This window comes from Sorex araneus, chromosome 5 (assembly GCF_027595985.1).
Source record: "Sorex araneus isolate mSorAra2 chromosome 5, mSorAra2.pri, whole genome shotgun sequence".
In the NCBI taxonomy this organism is placed as follows: Eukaryota; Metazoa; Chordata; class Mammalia; order Eulipotyphla; family Soricidae; genus Sorex; species Sorex araneus.
In genome coordinates this window covers 40,808,888-40,828,270 of record NC_073306.1, presented here as the reverse complement: position 1 = coordinate 40,828,270, position 19,383 = coordinate 40,808,888, and the positions used below count along the sequence as shown (strand labels likewise).

The 19,383-nt window shown below is 47.9% G+C and overlaps 1 protein-coding gene across 3 annotated transcripts in view; it reads right to left on the bottom strand.

The window, feature by feature from the left end:
• Positions 1–12,529: 12,529 nt before the first annotated feature.
• The window catches only part of KIAA0319L (KIAA0319 like), a 123,284-nt gene continuing 116,430 nt past the window's right edge, over positions 12,530–19,383 (bottom strand). For all 3 annotated transcript variants that reach the window (XM_055137493.1, XM_055137494.1, XM_055137495.1), the window contains 5 exons: positions 17,761–17,903; positions 17,028–17,150; positions 16,078–16,168; positions 14,489–14,580; positions 12,530–13,674 (listed from right to left, as the gene is read on the bottom strand). In XM_055137493.1, the coding sequence (XP_054993468.1) occupies positions 13,487–13,674; positions 14,489–14,580; positions 16,078–16,168; positions 17,028–17,150; positions 17,761–17,903 (637 nt within the window). In that variant the 3' untranslated portion in view covers positions 12,530–13,486. The remainder of the gene's footprint in view (positions 13,675–14,488; positions 14,581–16,077; positions 16,169–17,027; positions 17,151–17,760; positions 17,904–19,383) is intronic.

The window sequence follows — 19,383 nt, the reverse complement described above, 5'->3', positions numbered from 1 at the left end:
TTTTTGTATGGGTATTTTATTTTATTTTATTTTTATGGATCACACCTGGCGATGCACAGGGTTCACTCCTAGCTGTGTACAAGGAAAGTACTTCCTGCACTCTCTGCCATTTTTTTTTTTTTTGGTGGGGGGGAAGGGGGCGGTGAATCAAACAGTGCTCAGAGGTTACTCTTGACAGGCTCAGTGGATAATAAAGGGTGCCAGGGACCAAACCTACACCAAATGCATGCAAAGCAAGTGTCGTAAGCTTTATTTATTATTATTTTATTTTTTTAGATGTAGGAGTACTATTTATTCAGCCTCTGTTTAAGCTGACCGAAGTGGGCATGAACTTCACATTACTTTTTTTTAATAAATACTTTTAACTGACTATCCTTGAGATAGACCATTACAAAGCTGTTCATAATTGAGTTCCAGTCATACCAATGATCCAGCACCCATATTTTCACCAGTGTGCATTTCCTGCCACCCATGCCCCGTTTCCCTCCCACCATCCCCCAACACCCCATCCGCCAACCCCCAGCCTCCCTCTATGGGAGGCACTTTCCTTCTTGCTCTCTCTTTTCCTTTTGTGTATTAAGGTTTAAAAATAGGTACTAAGGGGTCGCGGTGTTTATTCAGGGCATTCAGTATTTTTATCTGGATGGTAAAGCTGGAGTAGCTTTTTAACAGGATGGCAGCTTTGGGATATGAATGTGATTGCCAGGGCTTCCCGGTAGCCCATCCTGACCCTGAGAAAGCCTGGAGATTTCAATCACAAAATATGCATACCAGAATTTTCAGCAGATTATGTCTTGGTGAGGTCTGAGACGTTGGAGTCAGGCCAGGGGTATGGCAGCGATTTTGGATTGTGGAAGCAAGTGCTGCCCAGGGCTCAGCTTGGGCTGGCACCAGTTCTGACGCGCCCCCCCCTCCGATTTACCCTGGTCTATTCAGCCATTCACAGGTCCGATATTAACTTCGGCTTTTGATCTCCTTTAAGGTTTGTTTATGAGCCTGTGAAGTAAGGCTGATAGAAGGGCTTACTTACATGGTGGCACTGGAGTTGGTTGGTGTGGGTGACTGCCGTGCTCCCAGGAAGTGGGGGGAGGTAGCCCATCCCAACTCCAAGAAAGTCTGGAGATTCCAGTCACAAAACCCACATACCCAAATTTTCAGCAGATTATGTCTTGGTGAGTTCCATCCTGAGACACTGCAGTCAGGCCTGGAGTATATGGTGATTTTGGATTGTGGAAGCAAGCAGTGGGCTCTGTTTATGGGTGGCACCAAACTAACCTGCCCCCCTCCAATTTATCCCGGTCTGTTCATGCACGGGTTCGAGATTAATTGTGGTTTTTGATCTCTTATGAGATTTATTTATGGATCTCTGAAATAAGGCAGATAAATGAGCTTGTGTAGCTGAGCCGGAGGTGTTTTGTGGGCATGGCTCCCACATACTTTTTTTTTTTTTTTTTTGCTTTTTGGGTCACACCCAACGATGCACAGGGGTTACTCCTGGCTCTGCACTCAGGAATTACTCCTGGCGGTGCTCGGGGGACCCTATGGGATTCTGGGAATCAAACCCAGGTTGACTGCATGCAAGACAGTCACCCTACCGCTGTGCTATCTCTCCAGCCCCAGCACATAACTAACTTTTGGCTGTTTAATTTCTTAGGAAACTTGGTTCCAAGTTGTTGGGGTCTGGCCAAAGGCACAGTGGCAATTTCGGGATATCTGAAAGCCTAAAGGCACCATCAAGCTGCTGATGGACTCGCCTTGCAGGTACAGGTTGACCTGCTGCAACACCATACCCCCACCCTAAGCTTTGGGCTATCTCTCTTTGTAAAAAATACCTGCTGGGGGGGCGACCAGGTGAGAGCCCCCTCGACTCTCTGACGATCCCGGGCCGCTCTCGGCCAGCAGACGGAGGAGGAAACAAGGGCCAAGCCGGTTGATTGATCAGTTGCCATTTATTCCATTCTCTCCATGCGCCTGTTCCAGTCTCTCTGAGCTCCCCATTTCTCCTGTCTCCTGTCTCCTGTCTCCTCTCGCCCCCAGCAACTCTCTCCTTCCTAGCAACTCAATCCTCCATCCTCTCTCTCTGGCTTTCTCCTCTCATTCAGGATTCTAACTCTTCACTAGTCTCTCCCCCTCCTTGTCTCTCTCCACCTTGCCCTCTAGGCTACACAGGGTCAGGTAGCAAAATCAACATAAGAAACCCCTTCTTAAGAGGGCCGTGCATTCCAAAGCCCTTCCTGACTGTCAGCAGGCAAATACCTCTTCAGGTTTTTCTCCTTTCCTTAGTCCAAGAACTCATTAACATCTTAATACTAGTTATTTTTGTATGGACACAGTAAGAAATACATTGAGGCTTGTAGGGCAGCTCTCCTGGCAACATCTTGCCACAGACTCAGACTGCAGCACTCAGGCCAGATTATTCATTCCTAACCCTAGCAGGGTCCAAATCCGGTTATTACTTTTTGAATCATGACAGCATTTGTCCATGACCAAGCTCTTAACTTACAGTTAAGCATTAGGCACTTTGGCCAGGCCCATCTTGATGCCAGGGTAGCATATAACTCCCCACTTGCCCTGGGTCCGTCCTGTCCCTTGTTGGAACCCTGCTTTGGGGGTGCTAAGAAGTAAGGGCAGCTGAGGCTTAGGTCGAGAGAACAGATGCCCAGGAGGAAAATATCATGTAGAGTCAAATGACTCCCAGGTTATAAAAGCATAGCATTTGCTAAGTCTTCCTGTGTCCATACAAAAAGGACATTGCTCTGAATAAACTATGCAAAGGACTCAAGGAGAAGAGAAAAACAATTATTTACAAGTCAACAGAAGACAAAGAAGTTACAAATAAACACAGAGGAAAGTTCCCAATAAACCTAAACTACCTGAGGCTATGTTATCCCACATCTCTCCATCTCCTTATGTGTTCTGGGACTCACATCCAATGCTGCTCAAGAATCACCCTTCACAATGCTCAGGATACTATATGCAGTGCCAGGGTTGAGTCTGGGTTGTCCAATATGCAGTGTAAGTGCCCTACCTGCTGTCCTCTGGTCCGGTTAGGCTTGTTTTTGGAGGGTGGAAATACCCACTGATGCTAGGGATTGAACCCAGGACTCCTGCATGCAAAGCTTGAACACTATCCCTTTGCGCTATCTCCCTGGCCCCTATTTTAATGTTTTTCTTTCCTTGTCTAATCTACATGCCTCGTGTGTTAGTTCTTTCTAGAACAAACAAAAAGAGCTTAATGGCATTCTTATTTATGACATTGTAAATTTTTAAGTCAATTTTATTGTGCCTATGGGATAGCCAATTGATTTTGTTTGTTTTGCTTTTTGGGTCACACCCAGTGATGCTCAGGGGTTACTCCTGGCTCTGCACTCAGGAATTACTCTTGTGGTGCTTGGGGAACCATATGGGATGCTGGGAATCCAACCTAGGTTGGCCACGTGTAAAGCAAACACTCTACCCACTGTACTATTGATCCAGCCCCCAGCCAATTTATTTTTAACATACCCGGCTTCTATAATACGTGTTATAGTTCAGCATTTAATTTTTTTAATTTGGGGTGTTTAAATTTTTGCCAGCTATGCTTAGCAGTTGCTCCTGGCTCTGCTCAGGGGACCACGAGGTGTCACTGATCAAACCAGGGTCAGCTTTATATGCAAAGTAAGTATTCTAACCTCTATACTATCTCTTCAACCTCTTTTCAAAGTATTTTCCTTCTGTCTTTATACTTACCACCTCAGTAGCATTAACTGAACTTGCTTGGAGCATTTACTCCATTCAGCTATAACTAGATCTGTCATTTTCTTCCTCTCTTAAGCTGTGTTCTAAGAAGCCACCTCTCCCATATTCCTAGGCTGAGTCAGTCTACATTAGGCTCTATATTCAGGCTTACTTTTGTGCTCAGGAATACCTACTGGCAGTGCTTAGATCACTGTGTGATACTAGGGCGAGAGTGTACCTCCCTCTCTGGCCCCATAAGCACACTTGAAAGGGTGTATCTGCCACTGTTGTAGTGATTGGGGATATGGTGAATAAGGTGACATTAGTGTTTGGACGTTGCTCAAAGCACTGATGCTTTTTAAAGATAGTGGGGCCAGGAAGATAAAGATCTAGGCTTTGTATGCAGGAGGCCCATGTTCCATCCCTAGCACCTCTTGATTCCCAGGGAACCATGAGGAGTGACCCTAGCACTGAACTGGGAGTAGCCACTGGGCGTAGCCCTCCTCTCAAAACAGAACATGGGTTTGGGGAGGTGGCTCAAGAGGCTAGGAGTAGCATGTGCCAAGTCCTGAGCTCAGTCACTGGCACGGCATAGCCCTGCCTGCTGCAGTCCTAGTGGCCCTGGCACCACACTGCCACATCTGAGCATGAAATTGTCAGGCCCACCCCAACAGGCCAAGTATTGCCTGGAGTGGCCTGGGACTTCTGATTCTACTGAGCATGGCCTTATAAAAGTAATGCTGTATTTAATTCCTAAAATATGCCATGCTTAAAAGTGCCCCATGCTTTTGAGAAGTAGCTTAAGGGTTTTTGTTTTGTTTTTGTGTGCTAGAGGGCCTCACACTTGTAAGACAAGTGTTCGATTGCTGAACCGCATCCTGGCCCCTAGCATAGGGTTTTGGGAAATAAAGTAGTGTGTTTAGGCACTCTTTAAGACACTCATTGTAGGGGCTGGAGCAATAGCATAGCGGGTAGGGCATTTGCCCTGCACATGGCTGACCCAGGTTTGATTCTCAGTATCCCATATAGTCCCCTGAGCACCACCAGGGGTAATTCCTGAGTGCAGAGCCAGGAGTAACCCGTTACCACCCTGTATCACCAGGTGTGACCCAAAAAGAAAAAAGTCACCCATTGTAATGTCTCAGTGTCCATTGTTAGCATTAATCATTGATAGGCATGTAGGGGTTAAGGGACAGTATTGATGGCATAACAGAAGCCCTCTGTGCCATAGACAAGAGCTTCGTGTTTGTTTCCAGGTACAGAATTTCAGGCATTTCTAGGTTTCTAGCTACTGTAGGTCATTCAGCTCTCACATGTGTTAGAATTTGTGCTGTTTCAGGTGTGAGTGTTGTAATACAGTATGGCTTTAGCCTCAGGAATTTGCAATAGAATACAGAAAGCTGAGAAGTATGCAGAGTAAAAGGTACAGGAGTCATTTGTAGCCTCAGATATATTGGCTATATGTGCAGGAAGTAGCTTAAACTGAACTATAGTTGTATGCCACTTACTTTCATTTCTTTAGCCAACTAATATATGCTGGGAAAAATCATGTCACTACCAGTGTTCCCATGACTCAAGTTCTTATTTTGGGCTCCACAGTTCAAACTGGAAGCCCAGGTCTGACTGTGTATTGATACTCTTTCCAGAAGGGCATTGGGCACCTCCATTACTTCAGAGGTGATTTAATCTGCAGGTGACAAAAATGATTTTCTCTGTATAGCCATATTTACAATTGAATACTGAAATGCAGAGATTTTATTGTGATTTTTTAAACAAGATCACAGAAATTAGTACTTGGAAGGATGTTCTATCGAATATGCCAGAGGTAGCTTGCCAGGCCCTGCCGTGTGGGCGGGATACTCTCGGTAGCTTGCCAGGCTTTCTGAGAGGTGTGTATATACTGTCATCCTGTTGATCAACAATTTGCTCGAGTGGTCCCATATTCGATATGCCAAAAACAGTAATGATAGGTCTCATTCCCTTGACCCAGAAAGAGCCTCCGATTGTTGGGAAAGACGAGTAAGGAGAGGCTGCTAAAATCTCAGGGATGAAAGGAATAAAGACGTTTCTGGTGCCCACTTGAATAAATGCATAAACAACGGGATGACAGTGATAGTTCTATAAGGCAGAGCATAAGCTTTTTCCACCCAAGAGACATAACATTAGATCAGCACTGCCAGAAAACCATGGATTCAGTATACAGCTGAAATTTGAATTCTGCTTGGTTGTTGGGCATTGGATTCTTTACTGTGGTTGGGTTTTTTATGACCCCAAATTCAGTGACCCTGTATCGTGTCATGACCCACAGTTTAAGAAGCTAGGTCCTAGGGTCCAAGATAGAACAACAGTCGAGACACTTGGTATTGCCAGGTGCCTCCACCTATTGTGCCTCCCCATTCAGCATGGGACTGAACTCAGAAGTTAAAAAACTGCAGGCTGCTCTTGCCTGTTGATTACTCTCCCAGGCCTCAAAGCATACAATACAGGTAAAAATACCACCCCCAAGTTTGAGTACCTAACTTGTTGCCTTTTTTTTTTTTTTTTTTTGCTTTTTGGGTCACACCTGGCGATGCACAGGGTCGCTTCTGGCTCTGCACTCAGGAACTACCCCTGTCAGTGCTCAGGGGACCATATGGGATCCTGGGAATTGAACCCAGGTCAGCTGCATGCAAGGCAAAAATGCTCTACCCGCTGTGCTATCACTCCAGCCCCCTAACATGTTGCTTTTATGTGTGTGTCTTTAGGTCACTTATGGCAATGCTCAGGGACAGTATGTGGTGCTGATATCAAACCTGAGCCAGCTGTGGGGAAGTACCTTAACCCATTTTACTGTCTCTCCAGGCCATAAGCATGGAACTCCAGAGGGAACATCAGTTATTTTTGTCAGCCCTTCAGAAAACTTACATGAAAACATGTGATTTAGAAACTGGCCCCAATGAGCTTTCCCCACACCACAGAGGCTGGGGTAGGGGTTACAGGCCCTCACACAGAAGAGCTTGTACCCACACGTGCTTTGTTTTGGGGCCACACCTGACTGTGCTCAGGTCTTACTCCTGTCTCCATGCTCAGAATGGCTGGCGGGGGCGAGGAACCATATGTGGTGCTGGCGATCAGCTGCATGTTAGGCCTCGTGGTCCTTGTACTATCTCTCTCACCCCTGGGCCCATGATTTAACTACAACTATTAAAAAGGAAACTGCACTGGTTAGCACAATAAATCTTGTTTCTCCTAACAACTGGGTGACCATTCTGCTGAACAGCTCTCTACCAGTTGGTTCAGGAACTAATTTCCCTCGTTTCTCCACAGAGGTCCCCCAGGTGCTCCTCTGTATCTTGACAAAGAAAGCAGCAGGGTTAATAAAGTTGAGGCTCAAGATAGACAACCTCTCTCTTGTTCATAACTTACAGATGACCGAAAATGTAGACGAGTTAAAAAAAGGAACTCTAGTTTTGTGAGGAGTTGTTGCACCAAACTTCAGGAATCCTTACCTAAGATGATTAAGTGTAATGGGTGTCTTTGCTGCCAGCAGAGCTTAATTTTTGGAGCTGAGCTATTAAGGGCTGTCTCCCCACCCCCCTTGTTGAGGGCATGATGTGGTGCACAAGTTGTTCAAGAAATTAGAAAAAGTTTACTTAAAAACATAGGGGCCAGAGTTGCTGCCCATGAACGGCTCCTGGCTCCTGAACGGCCATCATCCCAGAGGCACACAAACCAATTTCAGAACCCAGGGGCTTTTGGCAGAAATGCATCTGGACTGAGCATTAAACTACAGCGCCATGCCACCCCAAGTGGGGAAAGGTGTTTGTCCCTTCCGCCTATTCTCCCCAGCGGTGTGATGGCCGGCACATTTTCAGAGCCTATTGGACAGCCAGGTATGAGACTGCAGTGACGTGACACGAGGGGCCTCATGGGATGGGGGGTGGAGCTGGCCCCTCTCCGCGCCCCAACAAGTTGCCGCCCATGAACGGCTCCTGGCTTCCGAATGGCCATGATCCCAGAGGCACACAAAACAATCTCGGAACCCAGCAGCTTTTGGCAGAAATCCCTCCAGACATTACTAACATATCAGAAATCCATAATGTTCTTCATATCACTTATCATCCTGTTATTCATCGATTTGCTCGAGCAGCTGCCAGTAACATCTCCATCCCTGTCGCATGCTAGTGTAGCCAATGGCGTCTCCTCACTCCAGGAACATGAAGAGCCTCAAACCGTTTATTCAGGGTTCTCTGTGAAGAAGTCTTACCATCTTGTAGGTGGGTGGCCACACGGTTGACGTCCTGTGGAATCCAGTTGGTAATAGCTCTAGTCCAGCAGTCGTCTCTGAATCGCATTACATGTCTGGCCCATCTGATTTTTGATGCCTTGACAAATGAGACAGCGGCTCTGATTCTTGATCATCAACGGAGGTTGATCATCAACAGAACTCTGGATTTCTTCTCTCACTTGAGTGAAATGTGATATTACAAGCATAGCTCTTTTGATTCCTCCTTGGGAGACCCAAATAGCGTTCTCGTCCTGTTTTCATAGGGCCCAGGTCTCTGAGGCATATGTTAATGCAGGAAGAACGGTGGAGTCGAAAAATTGTGCCTGGAGCCGGAGGTTCTTCATCTCTTAACAACTTCTTTGACGCTCTCTTCCTCCTGCGCAGTTCTGGTGCCAAGTCATTCCTCATGTTGAGTTCTCGACCCAGGTACACAGAGCTGTTGCATTCGGAGATGAACATTGAGAAGGAATGGAATGTCAGGGACTAGTTTGTTTTTCATGAACATTGTCTTGGTGAGATTCAGCTGCAGTCTGACCCTTCCTCACTCGTGGTCGAAGTCGGCCAGCATTTGTGCCGCTTGGCTGATAATTTGGTGTCATAAGAATGATGTCATCAGTGAAGCAGAGGTGGTGTAGTTGCCGACCTTCTATCTTCACTCCCATTCCTTCCCATTCCAGTTGTCGCACGATGTTCTCGAGGGTAGCACTGAAGAGTTTCAGTGAAATGATGTCACCCTGTTGAACCCCTCTCTTTACGTCGATGAACAAACACTTCTTTGTAGAATGGTGAGATCCTGGTGGTGAATCAGTAATACAGTCAGTGGAGGATCTTGATGTACTGAGTTTGGATGCCCTATTTGGCTAGGGCTCTGATGACTGCTTCAATCTCAACAGGATCAAAAGCCTTCTTTAAATCAATGAATGTTAGAGCGGTATCTTGAACTCTTGCGAGACCTCAATGAGCTTGGTCACCGTGGGCCAGAGCGGTAGTACTTGCATGGGGCTGACCCAGGTTCTAGCCCCAACACCCTAAATGGTCACCAGGTGTGACCCCTTACCCCCTAGGGGAAAAAAGAGTTGTTCAGGTAATCCTAATGAGCAGCCAGGATGTCAGCAACCAACACCCGCTTGTCTTTCACCAACTACAAGACCAAGGTGACTGCCCTCTGATGTCCTGATGGATCTGTCACATCTTCCAGAAGGGCAATGGAGAGGATTATTCACGACTTCTACTCAGATCTCTTTGACAGCCACGTCTACCTGCCCACTTAACAAATTCCACAGGATGGGTATGTTGTTCCTAATGTCCTCCCTTCCAAAATCCAACATGCCATTTCATCGGTAAAGATGCGTACAGCCAAGATCAGACCCAAACACCTGAAGAATCTGCCACCAGTACTTGTCAATACACTGGCTCGGTTCTTCACACGCTACCTGTCTGAATGCAAGGTTCCATCCCAATGGAAAACCAGCAGGACAGTCCTGTTGTACAAGAAGGGAGACATCCACAACATTGGCAACTATCACCCGATCTGCCTGTTGTTCGTCGTCTACAAGTTATTCACTCGAGTCATCCTGAATAGGACTGACAGAACACTAGACGAAGGACAACCATGCGACCATGCGATCAAGCCGGATTCAGAAAAGGATTCAGCACAATTGACCATATCCACACAGTGTTCTTCATATCAGCAATAGAAAACAAACTACCTAATGATGCCTTTTCAGCATGTCTGAATGTTGGGGAAAACTCCAAATAATAATGGTGGATCTTTTGTCGAAATATTGAATGTGATCAAAGCGGAGAGAAAGGTGGAAATCATCTGCCACATAGGCGGGGGGAGGGGTGTGATGGGGGTATACTGGGGTTCTTGGTGGTGGAGGGTGTACACTGGTGAGGTGATGGGTGTTTGGTCATTGTATGACTGAGACTTAGACTGGAAAGCTTTGTAACTGTTCTCACAGTGATTTAATTAAAAAAACAAAAACACCATAGGGACCAGAGTGATAATACAGCAGGGACACTTGTCTTGTACTTGGCTGACCCAGGTTTGATCTCCAGCATCTCCTACGGTCCTCCCAGCACCACCAGGAGTGATTCTTGAGTGCAGAGCCTGGAGTAACCCCTGGCATCGCTGGGCATGACCCCCCCCCCCAAAAAAAAACCACCCAAAGGAAAACCAGTAAAAAATTAAACATTGGGGGTTATGAGTTCCAAGAGACGATATGGTTAAAAGTTGTCAAGGTGGGGGCCAGAGTGATAGTACAAAAGGTAAGGCACTTGCATGGGGTTCTAGCCAGGTTCTAGCCCCAACACCCTAAATGGTCACCAGGTGTGACCCCTTACCCCCTAGGGGGAAAAAGGGTTGTCAAGGTCCTTGTGAGCAACAGCAACTAATGCTAATGAACAGGATGTGGAGGAAGGAATGGGGAGGAGGGCAAGTCTAGTGCAGCCCTGAAGGTCGGACAGGGCACAGCAGTTCTATGTCTAGCACTCGTACCTGAGAATTGGACAGAGGGCTGATAAGGCCTGTCCACCCCATCTGTGATCACTCACTTTGTTTCTAAAGGCAAAGAGCTGAATCTGCTCAGTACCCACCAGTTTCAGACCTTAGCACTCAGAGCACCCCTCCAAGGGGAAGGGAAGCTTTACCTGTTTGGACAGTACTTGACCGTGACAGGTGCGCGTGTCTAGGCTCTGTGGGGAGCCATAGGAGTAGGTAGCCCCAGTCCAGAAATCCTGCCTAGATTAGGGAGCCGCTGCCAGCACCAACTCTAGTTACATAGGTGTCTCCCAGTGGCCCAGACGTGACCAGAGAATATCTGAGGGCCCTGAAACAAGTTCTCCACAAGCAGCAAGGCCTGAACCATACTCCTCAGACCCTGTCCTGTCCGGTGGACTGTCCACATTTTCGTACATTATTTTTTCTTTGCTTTTTGGGTCACACCTGGCTCAGCACTCAGGAATTACCCCTGGCAGTGCTCAGGGGACCATATGGGATGCTGGGACTAGAACCCGGCTCGGCCGCGTGCAAGGCAAACGACCTACCTGCTGTGCTATCGCTATTCCCACTTGCGTACATTTTTGCAGTGTCTTCAGTAACGTACACCTTTCACATGAGCCAGAGAAGGCAGAAGAGCCAGGAAGGAATCACTCCTTTTTTTATCTGAACCTGGAAGTGCTGAGCCAACCTCAGCTATAGGGATTCTTCATGTGGAACCTCCTGGTGACAAGGCCGCAGAACCGAGTGAGCTATAAGAGATGTAAGGACGCCCTCTGGTGGCCATTCTGGCCATTCTAGCCTGAGAAACCTCTGTAAGGGTGGAGGCGTGTTTTAACTGCGTTAAATTTATTCAAGGAACGGATTCCCCAGGCCGTCGGGATCTGCTATTACTTTGGAAGAGTTCTTGAGAACGGCAAACGGACGTGGTGGTAACAGGGCTCTCTGATATGTCAGGACCAAGTTCAGAATCAAACTACACCTGGAAAGCGGCGTCAGCTTCTGGGTTTGTCTCATCGTGGGAGGAATGGGGAATGAAAAAAATTCACCTCTGAAACTGGAGTAAGAATGAATTCAGCTGTGGCTGAGACAAAAATGTAAATAGAAATGAGCTCCAGAGAATGGAAAACCCTACAAAGCCAGTAGCTTCTCCTGCACCCTCTAGAGCTACTCCAGTATGCCAGCCTAAGCCCAGCCTGCCGGCCCTTGGCCCTTCCTGGAGTCTGCGTGTCCCTGGCTGAGTACGGTTCTCCCTTCTCAAGTTCCTCCACTCAGATGGGGCGGTGGCTGCCTCCTAATCACACTGAAAAGGCACTTCTACACCAGTAGATTAGCATCACCTGGGAACCTGTCAGGAAGAAATTCTACCCCCCGCCCCCGAAAAAAAAAGAAATTCTACCCAGACTCACTCAATTAGAAACTCGGCGGTGGAGGCCAGCAATCTGATGTTCAGGTTCTCTGGGTTTTTCCGATTGAGCCCAGCAGAGCCTGTGCTTGGTCTCAATCTAATTCTGCCACAATCTGTGTGGACTAAGTTTCACACTTGGGTTTGTTTTGCTGTCAATAAAGCCATATCCCCTGCCACCACAGCTAATTACGTGACATACAGCCTTGGGTAGAGTGTGGGCTCAGGCTTCTCTCTGTTTCCTAAGCAGGGCACTGAGCACCAGCATCCTACTTGCCCCAGACGGCTAGCTAGTGTCTCCACAGATGTGCAGTGAACAGATCTGGGTCAGGGGTTTCGTGCTGCTGAAACCCCAAAAGAGTAGGTGGTGAAAGTTTGAAAGGCCCTATCTGGTGTTAGGACACTTCTTAGTACCCACATGGACTGTAAGAGTGTTAGTAATTTTTTTTTTTTGTTAAAGAAAACTGAAAAGCAGCTGCTCAGTGTGGTGCCCAGAGTCGAGAGCCAGACGGCAGCTCAGGTCGAGGCAGGCCCTTGGCACCTTTGGCCTCGTACTGATGTGAGGCCCAACTTCCTCACAAGGCCAGGGCATCACTGGGCAAACAGCAGTGCAGCACAGAGATGACAGCACGCACAAACATACAATTAAATAGCATGTTTAATCATCCCACAATAGACAGAAGTGCAGTAGTATAAACTAAGTTTCTGTTTAAAAAGTCTCTACCCCATGTTCCCATTCCTCAACACCCAGATACCATGGCCGAGGAACCAGTGACAGGGCCAGAGGGATGAAGACAGTCTGTTCCAAGGAGTTGAAAGTCTTTCTGAGTCAAGTATGCCTTGTGAGCAGCTGAGAGCCCTATGAGGAGTTATGTGCACGCACACACTCAATAACACACATGCAGGGGACACAAAAAGGGGATGGACAGACCACAGTGGGACAGTCACACACACGCACTCTTGTGCCTTGACATTCCAGTTCATTTGTGGCCGCCTCCGCTGTACAGCAGGTGTGGGCCAGGCCCTGAGGCAGCCAAGGCCAGTCAGAGGAGGACACTGTCCAGCCCCGCAGCTCTGACGGGCAGCAGGCAGAAGGCTTCCGTGCTCTACTCAGCAACAGTCCTCCCAGGATGGTGTGCTCGACACCTTTCTACACTACCTGCTGGGCATCAGCGGTGAGGAAAGGAGGTGACACCTCCCCTGCAGCTCAAAGAGAGCCAAGAACAGCCTGCAGCCAGGCTCTTGGGTCCCCTGGCTGGAGGTGCTGCTTCTGTACCTGGGAGAGGGGGACACAGCCAGGACTTGTGGGAAGGAATTTGCAAAATAAGGAGGCCCTGAGGTGAGGGTGTTTTGGGGGCAGGGCAGGGGGGCCCTACCAGACAGGTTTAAAGAGGAAGTCTCTTCATTCACAGCTTCTTTCAGGGGTTCCTGGAGAACATCTCTAGAGTCAAGTACCTGCAGTTCTGGTTGGGTGTGGCAGGGTGGAGTGACCAGCAAATGCTGAGACAACAGCTGCCCAAGGTCTGGGAGGTACTGGGCTTGGCGATGCGCGGGGCCCTGACACTGCCACCTCTACCCGGAGGAACAGTCCAGGTGGCTACAAGATCTCCTCTCGTGGGCTTCTGGCCTTCAGTGGAGTCTGCCCATTGGGCACGGAGCCATTCTGTCCATGTAGGAGTTTGCCCTTCTCTCGGTCTGGCCATGTGAAGATGGCATCGTCACTGTCCAGCTCCGACTCGGAGTGCATCAGGCTGCTGCTCACCACTGGGCCTTTCTGCTTGATGCCTGTGGAGGAGACGGGGCTTAGTCCTGGCTCTGTGCTCAGGGATCACCTGGCAGGACACTGGGGATCATATGTGGCGCAGGATCAACCCAACTCAAGTGCATGCAACAAAAACACCCTACCTGCTGTACTGTATCTCAGGCCCAGCGTCTGCTGTTCTGGCTCATCTCATCTTTTTTTTGGCAACATGGCTCACTAAATCCACTCTTCTTTAAGCCTAACTTCTTCAGTTCCTGCCTTACAGCATCCAAACAGAATCCCATCTCCTCATCCTATTGCTGCCTCTGCTCTGGGCACACTGCTTAGAGCCACCAGACCCCAGGGTCTTACTGTTCCCTCAGCAACATACTCCCGCCAGAGAAAGGCCTGCTGGCCCTCACCCAGAGACTTGATGCACCTGGCCGCCCTGTGGCTTCCTCTTGCCATTTTCCCGTCCACTGGAAGCCCACTATTGTGCCAGCAGTAGGCTCCCTCGTCACTTGGCCTCTTCAACCTGGAACTCCTTATGCCTGTACTCCTTCCCTCACTCCTAGAAGAGACATCCTAACCCTCCCTCCTTTCTCTCTGCAGGAAACTTACCCCTTCAGCTTCTCATTTGCTCATGAACTTCTATCCAATCCTTGTTGCCTTTTAATTCCATTCTACTTCTCCACTTTCCATTGTTCAATTTCTGAAAGGACTTTTAGCTTAGCTAGAGAACTGTAGACTTTCTGACATAAGGGACTAGAGTGTCACAGTTGGGGCAGAATGAGTGATAATGGCATCTTCCCAAGGAGACAGTACAAATCTAGACACCTCCACACCCAGGGCAATTACCTGCTCGAGAGCTTGGCTTTAGCTCCAGGCTCTCCTGATCAGTGGCATCCAGGATCTTGTACTTGCTTCTCCTCTTAGGTTTTCCTTTTTGCCTAAAAAACAGAAAGGCCCCACCAGCCTGCTCAGGAAACGGTGTGTGTGAGGTTTTGTTCTTCATATAGTCCTTCCTGATTCTGGGAAAAGGCAAGGGAAATATGCCCCTTTAGCTTGGACTCACCCTTCACAGCAGCAATAAAGAAAAGATTGGCTTAAAACGGAAAGGGGGTTAAGGTGCTTGCCGGGCACGCAGCTGAGTCTGGTGCGATCTTTGGCACCAAATTTGGTTCCCTCATCACAGCCATATGTGGCCCCAGCCATAAGGGCTGGAAAGCTAGTACAGGAGATGAAGCACTAGCCTGGCAAGTTCAATCCGTGGCATCAAACATGGTCTCCTGGATATTGCCAGGTTTGATCTCTGAGCACAGAGCCATGAGTAAGCCCTAAGAACATCTGAATGTGATGGCCCACGTCCAAGCCCCACCCCCAAATTTGGTCCCCATTCCCCCATGCCCCCTGCAAATAAAAAAACAAACAAGGGGCGAGAGAGATAGAACAGGGTTTAAGGCTCTTGCCTTGTAACCTGCTGACCTCTGTTCAAATTCCCAGTACCACATATGGTCTCCCAAGCACCACCAGGGGTCACTCCTGAGCACAGAGCCAGGAATACCTCCTGAAAATGGCTGGGTGTGGGCCAACACACTATCCCTTCACTCCCAAATAGGTAAAAAATTTAAAAATAAAATAATAAAGAGGGTCAGGGAGATAGCTCAAATGTCTGTAACATACTCTGCACGCAGAAGCCCCAAGTTCAATCCTCATCATAGGGGTCCCCAGACACCACTGGGAGCCATCCCTAAGCACTCAGCTGGGAGTAGCCCCTAAGAACTACTGGGTGTGGCCCTAAAAGCTACAACAGCAAAAAAAAAAAAATCACCTATACAGTGACATTGTGAGTTTGTTCTTCAAGCCCCTGTTCTTACTTGTACTTCCTTTCTCCTCACATCTTTCTAAGTTTCTTTAAAAACGATGAAACTATCTTGCTTCACTAGAAAAAAAAGGCATCATAGTGCTTAGCACAGAATATAGGAATCATAGTTACTAAATTATTAATATAGTAAAACAGGTACTAAACACCATTAAGTACTAAAACTAGATAGACTCAAAAATCCCAAAATACTTGTAACTAAGTTCAAATTAAATGAAAACATGCATCTCTGGGAATCCCACCTCTGAAGAACTCATCCTCAGATGGAAAGGCTGAGGTCGAGTGGCCCGGGACACATATGGAGACGTGTTGGAGGTGCCAGATCTTCCGCTGCTGAGTCCCCATCCCAGGCCACACCCCCTACGTTGCACACATGGTGGTGACAGCACCTTAACTGAGTGCGTTTCTGCCCCATGGAGCGTGAGAGTGGGAGGAACGCCTTGCTCGCGTGTCTGGCTGAACACAGCCATCCTGAGAGTGAGAGAGAGGCAGGAAGCCTTCTGTGTGGCTGGCTGCCTCTCCAGTGAGCGACACCCGACGAGACGCCCAAACAAACCCATCTTACCGCTTACAGCAGCAGATCACAGTCCAGGACAGGATTCCGAAGGCAACGACAATGACAAAGGAAGCAATAATGACATACAAGACACTCCACTCTGCCAAGGAAAACAAAATGGTGAGGACTCTAGAAAGAAATTCAAGGGAAGACCTGGGGTGCCCTGCCTGGGGTAGGAGGTGGCTTCACTCTGTAGATAAGACTGTCCCTGTGGCTAGAGCAATAGCACAGTGGGTAGGGCGTTTGCCTTGCACGCGGCCGTCCCAGCATCCCATATGGTCCCCTGAGCACCGCAAGGGGTGATTCCTGAGTGCAGAGCCAGGAGTAACCCCTGTGCGACCAGGTGTGACCCAAAAAGCAAAAAAAAAAAAACAAAAAACAAAAAACAAAAAACTGTCCCTGTGGGCCAGAAAGATAGCTCAATAGGCTATGCATGTGCTTTGCATGCATAAACCCTGGATTCAATCTCTGACACTGCATGGTCCCCAAACACAGAGACGGGGGGGAAAGTCCCTAAACAGCACCAAAAGTCCCCGATGAAAGTATAATCTTAGAGGTGAAGGAAGCTGATGCTTTACAGCGTTCAAATTGTCCCTGCCCTGAGATTCTGGAGGCACTGAGGCAGGCGATCTGTAAACAGACGGCAAACCTAACGGCTTCCACCAGGCTTCCTGATAGACACTGTGCTCTCCCAAAGACAGAAAGCCTCCCAATTGGCCTGATTTATGCTGCAGTTTACTGTTGATCTGGTTTAAGCTGGTTACAAGACAGCTTCAGAGATTTCCTCTAACCTTGAGCAAGTGTGGAGGATGGAAATAAAAACCCTCTGCAAACAAAAAATACACAAAGTTCTTCTCCTTGCCTGCTCATCTGCCTTGGAAGCACCAACAACCACCCACTCAACTCAGAACCACATTCAGTGCCAAATCAGCTGGCACAGTACCAAGATGAACACTCACCACAGTTGCTGTCTCCATCCTTCAGCTGCACCTTGATGAAATTCTCCATCCAAAAAGGGTCACAGATACAGCGTTTGGTGAATGAATCACAGTGGCCATGGTCAGAACAATTCAGCTGGCATGCTAAAAGTAGCAGGAAATGAAAAATGTCAATGGAAATGAGAGATGAAGGACAGTCAGACTTCAAGGCCTGTGAAGATTCTCAGGCATCTGCCTGCTCTCTGGCCTGTGATGCAACTTTCTAAGACCCACCCCAAGAGTTCTGCCACTTGGGCACATTGTCACTATCGTTATGAACAACTGGGGGTGAACTTTAGCAATAGAGCACTTGTCTTGCATGTATAAAATCCTGGGTTCAGTCTCTGGCACCGAACAACAAATACAAATTTAAAAATTAAAGACCAGAGAGATAGTACAGTGGCTAGGGCATTTACATTGCCTGTACCTGACCTGGATTTGATCCCCAACATCCATATAGTCCCCTGAGCACAGACAGGAGTTATCCCTGAGCACAGAGCCAGAAGTAAGCCCTGAGCAATACCGATGTGGCCCAAAAAACAAAAACACAAAAGAGTTCTTCCACTGAGCTGAGACTCACTGGTCATAACAGAAGTAGAGGAAAAGTATTATCTTCTTGTCCCCAGAGAAAAGAGATGAAACCTGAGGACTAACAGGAGAAGCGGCCAGCACTGGGTACAATAGGTTCTTGACCCCAATTTCCAAAATTACTCACTGACAGTATTGATCTCCAGCGCTCCAAATATCAGGAAGTCTGCCTTTTGCTTCCGCAGTTCACTCTTGAGCATTGCAGCCACCTCATGACCTTTGAAGATCTGGTGGGGAGGCTCATTTTGAACAAAGAATACCATCTTAGTGCTGCAGAGACATACAACAGAAGGAATGAGCCAAAGTTGCAAACAACAGTAGCAGCAGCTATTCTTTATTAAATACCTGATGTTTGGGCCAGAGACTAGACTAAGTACTGTAACCTCTGACAGCAAGCCTGAGAGAACAGCATTATCATCTCCAGAGGACAACACTGGGGCTCAGAAGGATTAAGTAACTTGCCTAAGGTCATACAGTAATTATGGCAGAGCCAGATCTCAACCCTGACACATCTCACTGCAAAGCCTTTGATTTTAGAAATGCCCCCGCTAATAAGAGGACCCATTCTAGATGGTAACTGGAAGTCAGGAAAATGGGGATTCCTGCTTTTTGCTTTTGGGCATTACCCTGTGGTGCTCCAGGCTTACTCCTGGCCCTGTTCTCAGGAATCATTCCTGGCAGCATTTGGGGGAACATATGTGGTGCTGGGACTGAACCTGAGCCGGCCGCAAGGTAAGTGCCTTAACCTCTGTACTATCTCTCCAATCCTGTTGTGGCGTAAACGGCTGAGACTGTGATGCTGGTGGGTTTGTGGTAGGTTTCAAGACAAACCTTGTAAAGTATAAATAGCTGGACAGGAATAGAGCATAATCCAGGTGTCAGAGCACAGCCAAAATTGTTACAGTGATTATTACAATGGCAGGAACAAGAAAGTCCCTATATAAATAAAAGTGTGGGTTGAGTAGATTACATTGCCTCATGCTCAAAGTCTTTTTGCTTTCTGATTGTCAAGTTAGTCCAAGCCAGACTGTATTTGAACTATGTTTAGGGAGCCAGAGCAGTAGTACAGTGGGTAGGATGTTTGCCTTGCACAAATCCGACCAGCATTGCATATGGCCCCTTGAGCACAGCCAGTAGTTCCTGAGTGCAAAGCCAGGAGTAACCCCTGAACATCGGCGGGTGTGACCAAAAAAGCCAAAATAAATACATAAATGGTGAACTATGTTTGGGTGGCACCAGTTCTTTTCCCTACATCTTAGCCACCACATGGGGAAGCTGCTTCTTTTTTTTTTCCTTTTGCTTTTTTTGGGTCACACCCAGCAATGCACAGGGGTTACTCCTGGCTTTGCACTCAGGAATTACCCCTGGCGGTGCGAGGGGGACCATATGGGATGCTGGGAATCTAACCTGGGTCAGCCATGTGCAAGACAAACGCCCTACCCGCTGTGCTATCACTCCAGCCCCGGGAGGCTGCTTCTTGAGCTCCATGGCAGTGTCACAAATCAAACCTTCCCATCAGTAAGAAGGTGTGTTCTCAAGATACTGATCGTCAGTATTTGGAGTGCTTGCTGGAGTGATAGTACAGCCAGTAGGGTGCTTGCCTTGCACATGGTCCACCAGGGTTCTATCCCCAGCATTCCATGTTTCCTCCCCTCCCCCCCCCAGCACTGCCAGGAGTGATTCCTGAGTGCAGAGCCAGGAGTAACCCCTGAGTGTTGCTGAGTGTGATCCAAAAACAAAAAACCAAAAC